The sequence below is a fragment of the Sinocyclocheilus anshuiensis genome, unplaced genomic scaffold, assembly GCF_001515605.1.
Source record: "Sinocyclocheilus anshuiensis isolate Anshui unplaced genomic scaffold, SAMN03320099.WGS_v1.1 scaffold1403, whole genome shotgun sequence".
Classification (NCBI taxonomy): domain Eukaryota; kingdom Metazoa; phylum Chordata; class Actinopteri; order Cypriniformes; family Cyprinidae; genus Sinocyclocheilus; species Sinocyclocheilus anshuiensis.
In genome coordinates, this window is record NW_015538003.1 from 630468 (window position 1) to 641843 (window position 11376).

The window sequence follows — 11376 nt, forward strand, 5'->3', positions numbered from 1 at the left end:
ATACTATGCTTTGGGACACACTTATTCTAATCTCACATACTATTTAGGATGGATAGTATGAACATTGAGACGCAGGGTGAGAAAGGCTCTGGGATGGTGGCCATTTTGAATACAGACTCGGTACTTGTGGCCTTAACAGATAATGCTTCCAGAACAGCAGCCATAATGTGTTATATCTGGCGATCAGAGGCCATGATTGGTGATGACTGAAGTTCAGCGAACCTAATGGGTGATGACTCAGGATCGGTGGCCATAATGGGTGAGGACTGGTGGTTAGCAGCCCTGATAGGTGATGACTGAAGGTCGGCGGCCATGACGGGTAATGACTGAAGGTCGGCGGCCATGACGGGTAATGACTGAAGGTCAGTGGCCCTGTTGCATGCAGACCCGGGACTGGCGGCCATGACAGGTGCTAATATTACCAGAAGGCTGAGTGGTTTTTCCGGAGTTGACCGGCTTAGTAAAAGGGCATATAGAACATATTGTTTCAACGTGCAATTGGTCATGTTCCAGGGCATCAGCGAGTAAAATGGTTCGTCCAAACCTACGTGAAAGAATGTCATCAGCTCCTCATCCTTCAAATTAGCAGCAGAGGCCAGCTCAGCCTCCAAGAATTCCTGGGCATATTTCAGAAAGAGAGTATAGCTGGTCCGATAGAAGGAGGAGGGTATTCATGTTGTAAATCCGATCTTACGGTCTGGTCTTCTGTTACACTACAGAAGGAGACCTCGGGGAGACAGACAGGTAAGTGTAATCTCTTTATTTACAGCTTGGTGCAGAGGGGAGAGATGCAGAGCAAATGGGTGAGTAACTCAAGAGTTTTTGAGAATGACTGGACTTAGCTCAGGTTGATAACCGATCCTTGTATCTCTTTACAGGTCCGACGGATGATGCAGACGGCGAAGACAGGTGGGTAACAGGTGAGAGCACAGGTAGGTGAGTCAGGTAAGGTCGAAGCTTTGTGTGCATTAGCGACATCTGGTGGTCGGACTTGTTTTCTCCACCATTTCTGACAAATCATAAATCATCAGAGGATGGTTTGAAAAAGCATGTGACCAAACAAAGCTTCGGAAGCCTGTGACATTCAAGAGTGGAATTAATCTGGGATCAATACAATATCTAATCTGAAATAATCTAAATTAATTTGTGCCAATGAGACCACAACTCGTGTCATGTATAGCTTGGTCAACGGATTCACATATCGATCAATAATATAAAATACACAAACATGTGATCATAATTAATAATTGACGTGGGTAGCTGAATAAATAGCTGAAAAAATATTTTGGGTGAGCTGTTATACCCTTGTGTTCAGGGTCTCTGAGACCCCAGTTATAAACATGATTAAATGTCCTACTGACAGCCCTCAAAGTGACTGAATAATCCTTTTATGCATCAGGTGGGATCGTGAAGCGGCAGTTTTTTCAAACCAGCTGTCCCGACCTTCCGATACGGCATGACGTTCAAAGCTTAAAATGTCATCAATCATGTGGTGTTGCTATCATTTCGCTACAAGCATCGGCACAGTGTGTGATACAATAGTGGTTTGAAAACAGCATCGGAGCTGCGGTATCAATTGTCACTAGTAACAATGTTTCTCTTCCTCTTTTCAGGTTGGCAGGCTGAAGACAAGAAGTCAGGACGTGAGAATGCAGGTGAGTAGGAAAGGAATCAGGTATGGGTAAACCTTGATGAGACCAGACAATGAGGGTGTGAAAAGTGACTGCTTATATATAGTAGGTGATGAGGTGAATGGTGGCAGGTGTGCTGATTGGGGATCTGGTACAGGTGTGAAGCAGGTGGGATGCTGGGAAATGGAGTCCTTAATGAAGTAAGGTGACTGAGCTAGTGACTGGGATGGTGACTAGGCTGGTGAACTTGTGACAATAGCGTTGGGGTGATGACTGGTGGTTAGCGGCCCTGATAGGTGATGACTGAAGGTCGGCGGCCATGACGGGTAATGACTGAAGGTCAGTGGCCCTGTTGCATGCAGACCCGGGACTGGCGGCCATGACAGGTGCTAATATTACCAGAAGGCTGAGTGGTTTTTCCGGAGTTGACCGGCTTAGTAAAAGGGCATATAGAACATATTGTTTCAACGTGCAATTGGTCATGTTCCAGGGCATCAGCGAGTAAAATGGTTCGTCCAAACCTACGTGAAAGAATGTCATCAGCTCCTCATCCTTCAAATTAGCAGCAGAGGCCAGCTCAGCCTCCAAGAATTCCTGGGCATATTTCAGAAAGAGAGTATAGCTGGTCCGATAGAAGGAGGAGGGTATTCATGTTGTAAATCCGATCTTACGGTCTGGTCTTCTGTTACACTACAGAAGGAGACCTCGGGGAGACAGACAGGTAAGTGTAATCTCTTTATTTACAGCTTGGTGCAGAGGGGAGAGATGCAGAGCAAATGGGTGAGTAACTCAAGAGTTTTTGAGAATGACTGGACTTAGCTCAGGTTGATAACCGATCCTTGTATCTCTTTACAGGTCCGACGGATGATGCAGACGGCGAAGACAGGTGGGTAACAGGTGAGAGCACAGGTAGGTGAGTCAGGTAAGGAGTAACAATTAGTGAAGTGAAACCGAGGCTTTCTGAAGCGTTTGAGGCTTTCACGAAATTGTGCAGAAAAACGGTTCATTACTCGAAGCTTTTAACACAGTGTGCATTAGCGACATCTGGTGGTCGGACTTGTTTTCTCCACCATTTCTGACAAATCATCGTGAAGCAGAGGATGGTTTGAAAAAGCATGTGACCAAACAAAGCTTCGGAAGCCTGTGACATTCAAGAGTGGAATTAATCTGGGATCAATACAATATCTAATCTGAAATAATCTAAATTAATTTGTGCCAATGAGACCACAACTCGTGTCATGTATAGCTTGGTCAACGGATTCACATATCGATCAATAATATAAAATACACAAACATGTGATCATAATTAATAATTGACGTGGGTAGCTGAATAAATAGCTGAAAAAATATTTTGGGTGAGCTGTTATACCCTTGTGTTCAGGGTCTCTGAGACCCCAGTTATAAACATGATTAAATGTCCTACTGACAGCCCTCAAAGTGACTGAATAATCCTTTTATGCATCAGGTGGGATCGTGAAGCGGCAGTTTTTTCAAACCAGCTGTCCCGACCTTCCGATACGGCATGACGTTCAAAGCTTAAAATGTCATCAATCATGTGGTGTTGCTATCATTTCGCTACAAGCATCGGCACAGTGTGTGATACAATAGTGGTTTGAAAACAGCATCGGAGCTGCGGTATCAATTGTCACTAGTAACAATGTTTCTCTTCCTCTTTTCAGGTTGGCAGGCTGAAGACAAGAAGTCAGGACGTGAGAATGCAGGTGAGTAGGAAAGGAATCAGGTATGGGTAAACCTTGACGAGACCAGACAATGAGGGTGTGAAAAGTGACTTCTTATATCGGGTAGCTAATGAGGTGAATGGTGGCGGGTGCTCTGATTGGGGACTGGGTGCAGGTGTGAGTCCAGCGGGATTCTGGGAAATGAAGTCCTAAGTACTGATAGTGGCTGTGACTGGGCTGGTGACTGGGGATTGTGACAGCAGATGCTGGGAAATGGAGTCCTTAATGAAGTAAGGTGACTGAGCTAGTGACTGGGATGGTGACTAGGCTGGTGAACTTGTGACAATAGCGTTGTTTATTTGCACATGCTGTCTGCATCGTTTTAAGCCCTGAAAATCAAATAATGATGCGATCGCCACTGCAAAATTAGTGCTGATAACAATTCATGCTTAGAAATACAGACAATAAAGTGTTCCTTCTTTTGAAGTTTAAACAATTTCTACTTCCATGATCACTAAAAAATGTACACAACCAACCCTTTTCTATGGGTGGTAATAGTGATACTAAAAAAGTTGACGAATTGCTGTTCACAACAATATATTGTGACATATTTCTGATTGAAACGTAATTAAAATATAGGGTGGAACTTGTTATTATCAATTCCTGATGGATAGAAAGGAATTCTAGAATGAGTAATTCAGACTGAATGAGTCATGCTGTGACTAAAACAACAGCTAAATAGCTTTTGACTTTTAATTAATGTGATCTGAAATGACGTCAACAAACGAGCAAAAATGATTCAGAGTAAAAAGCAAGTTTTTATTTGTGAGGATTTACAGTTGGTGTTAAAATATGATTCCCTAATGTTAAACTAAATCATCAATAAAGGAATTGTGCTTTAATCTGTATGTTGGCCCAGAAATAAATTATTTTCGCTCTACTTAAAGCTGAGAAGAATAATATTTTAGCACCCAACTCTGCTGAAATGAGCTTTAGTTCAGCATTAGAGGATCATATTTTAACACCAACTGTAAATCCACAGCAATAGACACTCTACCTCTGGCAAGAGACATGCTGTTTTACTGAATCTATCCCATCGAGGGCTTGCATTTTAACACCTAAAACATCATTTCACAAGACACAAGTCTGAAATGGAACTGTCTGTGGAAACTTTTTAACGCCCAGGTCCTCAGTGAGATAAATGGTATTTCAGCAATGTTTCTTTTGCACGTATTGTTACAAATTGTTCCAGTTCAAACTGAAGTGCACACACTTAGTACCTCCTTCAGATAAGGAGTCATTGAAGACCCCCTCGATGACCTGGCAGCTGCTCCCATCTCCTCCACAAATGCGGCAGCGATCTTCCCGAACATCCGAGCCTAGGATCCGGTCACAGCCCATGTGCTGCAGATACATATGCACATTTAGAGGGGTCAGAGGTTAATATTTACCAGCAAAAAGGAATGTAAAATTTGCAGATATTACACTAAATATTTATAATAAACCTAATTTTATTATAATGTGTCTTCTTGTATTTATGTGTGCACTTCATTACCAAGAAAAACTGTGTGCAAGCAGTTGGCAGTAAAGCTCTTTTTGATTCTGATTCTCAGAGGAAAGTAAGTCAAGGGCTCTGATGGTTTTAACATATTTAACTAATCACATGTATTAACTTGTTACTTTTGACAGCCCTAAAAGAAACATCAAAGTTTGACATATAATCTCGAGAGCAATCCCAGAATTTGAGAGATCACAATCCATTTTCACTGACATTGCGCAAAGCAACTGCAAGTTTCTCCAAAGGGGCTAAATCTGCACAAAATCCAGACCATTAATGTAGAAACCGAAGAGTCTCTGCTGTCAGTATGTAAAAGGTAACACACAAAATGAACTCAGTAACCGGCAGACCTGAGACTTTCCAAATCCAGGCCTGTGCAACTTCACAAAAATCCCACTAAAGCTCCAAAGACCTGACCTGGCCTAGATTCTATAACCTGCAAATGTGTGACCTATTTCATCACAACAACAATGGTAAGTCAGTGGCCGCTCGGAGCAGGTCAGGCATGTTCTCTGCTAGACCAAATAGAGCCGAGCTTTGGGACGCATGGTTATACAGGCTGTTTTTAATGCCTTGTGCTTCAAAGCACTTGCTTTCATAATCAAACCCTTATTGTTTGGAAGCTAAGCCACCATGAGGCTGCAAACACTACTTTGATTTCTCCCACTGCTGTTCTTCGGTTTTTATATGCACCATAAATAAGAAAGCAGAGAAACAAGTGAGGGAAGGAGATGGAGGAAGCAAGCAGGGAAGGAAAGAAATGGAGAAAGGGTGAGAGCTGACGGCGGAGAGGGAGGGAGGGAGGGAGAAGTCGCTGTGATCATGTTCAGCTGCGTGTACTGAGGACAGATGATCTGGGGGGTCATCGAGTTCTTGCAGCATTCAGAGCAGAGCAGAACGGGGCTTGACTGAGCTGAACTGTTGATAAAAACAACCACTGGTCTAGACAACAGCGCAAAGATAAACCAGCCCAACTCGCTCAAAAAGGCGCACATGCAGCCTGTCCTGTGCAGTACAACAAAGCAAAACAGAAAATAAAGTACGCTACAGTTTGCATTATGAAACATGCTAACGAGCAACATATTTTAAGCCATTTTCACACTTTGTTTGATTGTTTGCGCTAAACCAGAGTTCAGTTCCAGCTCTCTCCAGCTGGTCTCTCTTCACATTGTACTTCAAAGTACCACCATGAGCACTAACGGCAGCTGTTTACCACAGTAACTAGCTAAAGATTCGGACGAGTATATGCCAACTTCATTGTTTTATTCACGTTTTTGTCGCTTTTAATTTTCTAACAAAACATGATACAGATCAGCACTTCTGTTTAGCTGCCGTGGATGTATTACCAAAGGTCATATATTTTAGGTGCCACCACAAAAGATGTATTTTTTAAAATTAATTAATTCAGCCATTTATGTATAATTATTATTATTATTTGTGAAAACAAAAAATTTAACATTTAATGAAAAATATAAATAAATATGATCATTCTTGTGTATAGTAATTAGTAGTGCACTCTAAAAAATGCTGGGTTATTTTTAACCCAAATGCTGGGTTCAGCCTGTTGGGTCATTTTATTGGGTTATTTTTGATATTTTTACCCAGGTGCTGGGTTATTTTTTATGTTTTTACCCAACGCTGGTTTCAGCTTGTTGGGTCATTTTATTGGGTCATTTTAACGCTGGGTTATTTTTTTCTACCTAACCGCTGGGTTGGCCCTGTCTCCGGTGAAACTTCTCAACAACGCAGCTGCTGAGAGCACAGGCTTTTTAAGTCCACAAGAGAGAGCGGTTCTCAGCGCCGCCGCCGATTTGGTGCACTCTTTCAGGGAAATAAATTCAGAACAATATGAAGTAACAATGTAGAAAACATTTAAAGACATTTTTGAAATGTTTAAGTTTGCAAGACACACAAAAAAATGTAAAAAATAAAAGAGCAATGAATGTGAAATTTTTAGAAGTAACACAACACTGGCCCAAAAAGGCAAGTGACTGTTCGGCCAAATGGCACAACAGCAGCCAATCCTTATTGTTGAGCCCTGAGGTTATATAAAATCGCTTTCACACCAACCAAACGATACTGAACTCTGATGTCTAAAAAGCTTTAGCATTAAAGCATCCTTAAAAGTTAGTGAAAAATGTGGCGAGGAGCAATGGAGTCTTAAACAGTTCCGAGCTCTAATTAAATCCAGGATGCCTCATATTGCTATAAAATGTGTTAAGAGATTGGTGGATCTATGTGTCAAAAGGGATTTTTCTCTTCTGTTCTGTCTCTTGCTCTGGCAGAAGTTCAAAGCCACAAACACAAAAACTGGAAAAGCATATTGTACGAGAACTGCCATGTGAAACCTCTCAGATACGCATACTTAAAGAAAAGAGTGTGTAACTGTCTCACCTTACACTCGCCATTAACACAAACGTCTAGAGAGTCGTCCCTGCAAGGTGTGCCGTCCACCACAGCCGGAGCACGCTCAGTGTAGAAGTTATAGCCCTCTGCCAGGCAGTTCAGAGAACATGACTTCACTCCACCTGCAGCCAAAACGTGCAAAACATCACACCTCAACATTCAAGAGCCATTTAGTCAGAAACATGTTACATACTTAAAAAAGAGTTGGCAGATACTCATTAAGACGAGTTTCAAAATAAACATGCAACAAGACAAAGGAAGCTAGTTATGCTAAATATCAGCTTAAACTGACTGACATATCCTCATGGGACATCATAAAATCTACAAAGCTACTAAGTGTACATTTGGTATATGGGACAGAAATTTAATATGACACGCTAATGCTAATGCCATTATGCTCTTGTTGCTTGTACAGAACTGACTTCTCATGTGTTATGCATTGTTAATTTTACAACACTACACAACGGCAAAACAAACTTGAAAACAAACTGTTGGCAAATTCGCTCCACACTTTAATGCGCCTCCAACAATGGAGACACGTGAACGGCGTATTTCATGCAGCCAAACAGAGCTTTATAACTATACTAACTCTGTGGGATGGCCGCCAGCACTCTGTAGAGCTCCATGGCTGCATGTGGTATTTTAATGAGCTTGTGGGGTTTATGTAAGTTAGTTTATTCTTCCACTGCTGTTACATCCTTGAGCAGCAGAAAGGGAGGGGGGTCCGGGGCACAATTTAGATGGTTTGCTTATAGATAAAGCAGCTGAAACGCACATACACACACTTGCTTTATTCCCCTGTCTTCTCTGTAACAGCCCTACAAATTTTGAAGAATAAAGCACGATGGAGGGAAAAACAGCATCTCCCAGGACATTCCCTGAGAGACAAAGAAGAAATCATGCAACTCACATGATGGTTGAGGAAAGAAGAGTGGAGACTGATGGAATGGAAGCCTGTCTGAAATCAAAAGTGTCAATCAAAAGTTTGGGGTCTTCTCATAAGAATCTATTAAGCCCATCAAGGCTGCATTTACTTAATCAAAAATACAGTAAAAACAGAAATATATATTTAAAATGTAGTGTATTACTGTGATGCAAAGCTGAATTTTCAGCAGCTATTACTCCAGTTTCGGTTATATTATCCTCTAGAAATCATTCTAATATGCTGATTTGGTGCTCAAGAAACATTTCTGATTACTATCAATGTTAAAAATAGTTGTGCTGCTTAATATTTTTGTGGAAACCATTATACATTTTTTAAAATCAAGATTCTTTCAAAAACAGCATTTTTTTGGACAAGTTTTTTTGCATTTATTTGCAAATAATTCTGCAACATTATAAATATGTTTACAGTCACAATTGCTCAATTTAATGCATCTTTGCAAAATAAAAGTATTCTAATTTTACTGAGCTCAAACTTTTGAATGGTACTATACCTACATACACAACTAGTGTTCTAGTCATCCAAAAATTTCTTAGGTCAGCTAGTTTATCTAGATGAAATGCATTTTGTTTATCTATATTAGATATTTTATTACAGATATGCATTTTTAATATTGATATTTTGAGTGGCGGTACTTAAATTAGCATGCTAAAAGTTAATAATTTGCATGATAAAAAAAACTCTAAAATTTTGCTTAGGAAACGACATCAAGTCTCTTCCATTCCGTCATGCTCTGTCCAGTTGTTTTTGAAAGCAAGGACGCATCTTATATAAATGCCACCCAAGAAATGGGGTCAGGTCAACCTGAACCAGCCTAACTATATGGTTGTTTCGATTTGTTATCTAGTCATTAAAGCAACCCAGGGACTAGTCAATTTGAAAAATATAGTTTTGAACTTGCCTAACAGGTATTTAAAAAGTACAAGACTAAAAAAGACATGAAAGGTGGTAAAGAGAGTGCGAAAAAAACAAGAGAGGAACATACTGTACTTTAATGTAGTGTTTAAAAGTGCAGAACTCGCACACTATAGTTTTTAGTCATGTGACAGAGAACAAGGAGTTAAATGACTTCTAATCCCACTCAGACTGGTACCAGTACGTGACTTTGTCCCTACTCTAGGCCTCCTTTATATTACGCTTGACAAGCTGGTGGGTCTGAACCCGTTACCCTTGCCTGTACCTGGCAGCGGTGGTGTTAAAACTCTGCGTAATCTCACTTTGGCTGCCTAAGACCCAGTTGCTTTATCAGTAGGATCACATCTACCACAGTCTTGACGTTAAATAATAACTCTTTTCCACTAAACGTGTTTTACAAACCTAAAGGGGGCAGTTTTTTGAGCTGCTGGCCAATTTTCTGTTAGTGTTGGATTAATTTGATAAGGTCCTGGGTGCCTGTGAAAACATATACTGAAGCAGGCTTACGATGGAAACTGCACATCCCATGAGGCTTTGCTCTGGAAGGGCATAGGTATATTTTTGAGGTGGTTAGAAGAAGGCTTCACTGGAGTGTATGGGTTTCAGGAGGTTCTGGCGAGAGAGTGTACAATCAGAACATGACGAACTGAATAATGTAACTCACAATGCAATGCGCTTGACCTGAACCTGAAGCATGATTTTAATCTTTCTGAACTCATTACCTCAAACAGACTGCCAAAAGTTAATATTTCTCTGTATTTTATGCATTTTTATTGTTTATGCAGTACATTACTGTATGCTTCATACAGTATTGTTATTAATTAATTGAACTTGATTTAGTGGAAACATAAAATTCAAATGATTAAACTTAAATTATGTTCATTGCACTTGTTTTATAAAGTCCTGTCAACTTTATTCTTAGTTAAGACAACTTCACAATTTAAGTTCACTAAACTTAAATTGTTTATTGCACTTGTTTTATAAAGTCCTGTCAACTTTATCCTCAGTTAGACAACTTCACAATTTAAGTTCACAAAACGTAACATTTTAAGGCAGCACGAACACTTACTTTTTTAAGTTGAAACAACAAATCATGGTAAAATATGTGGCGAACGTCAGGTGCTGCACACTAGACGATTTTCAAATCATAACCGATTTTAAAACCATGGGAGACCACAGACATGAAGTCAGTTTCAACCGATTTTTAGCCTTATAATCCTCTGAACGCGCACACTAGACGATCCGACCAGACCACGAGACCGCACACACTTGATGATTGTAGGAACGATTTCAGTGACACAAGATCTCACGGAGACTCGCGAGATCAAACGTGACTAGAGAAGAAAAACAAATGGAGAACAATCGATGTTGTCAACTGACTCTCCCGGCGTGTGTTCTGTTTCACAGTGAAAAACTAAGTATAAAAAAGAATATGGGTTATTTATTCTGCTTTCGTGGCATTTTCGTGGCTGCCAGGTTTCAGCTATAGAAGCACGCAACATCCGATAAGTGTCGCTTGCTCGCTCTCATTGGCTATCGCGGGTATCACGTCAGAGGCAGCCATTAAATAAATTCATTCATTCATTCAGCAACCTCTGCCAATTTGCATTACAGTATTGGTGGCCTTATTTGTTATAGCAGTTTCTTAGTCTTCTGACAAAAGACTTCTCTACCTCCCCTAGACAGTCGTCTCTCAGTTCTGCACAAATACAGTACATACTTGGCTACAAATAAATTCAACAGTAATGAGTTTGAGGGTGTATAACATGTGCTAGAGTATTTACTGTACATAGAATAATGAAAGTTCTCTCATCTGCTGCTATGTACTGTAATTATACTGTATATTGGCTATCGCGGGTATCACGTCAGAGGCAGCCAAACCAAGAGTCGTAAATATGATAATTTGAGTTTGGGGACGCTCCGTCTCGATCTGTAGCAGATAAATAATCATAATGACACCACACAATAGAGGATATTTTGGACAAAAAAATCGTTTGCGTCTAGGGCTGTGCAATTACAGTTTTTCTCGATTGCTAACACACAATTCATGAAACAATTCACCATTTTCTCACAACTATAAACACAATCTCAAAACTACACACCAACTTGTGCAAACTTCAAACTTTCAGGTCAAAATCAAATACTTTAGTCATAAACATGCTCTCTTTTTTCAGACTCAAACTTTGGCCTCAGATGACACACAAACCTGCCAAATACACACACTACTTCACTGCATAGAGAACA

The 11376-nt window shown here is 40.4% G+C and overlaps 1 protein-coding gene across 2 annotated transcripts in view; it reads right to left on the reverse strand.

Annotated features, from left to right (window-relative positions):
* The window catches only part of adamts10 (ADAM metallopeptidase with thrombospondin type 1 motif, 10), a 67757-nt gene that overhangs the window by 16335 nt on the left and 40046 nt on the right, over positions 1 to 11376 (reverse strand). For both annotated transcript variants that reach the window (XM_016471493.1, XM_016471499.1), the window contains 2 exons: positions 7263 to 7396; positions 4591 to 4714 (listed from right to left, as the gene is read on the reverse strand). In XM_016471493.1, coding sequence (XP_016326979.1) covers positions 4591 to 4714; positions 7263 to 7396 — 258 coding nt within the window. The remainder of the gene's footprint in view (positions 1 to 4590; positions 4715 to 7262; positions 7397 to 11376) is intronic.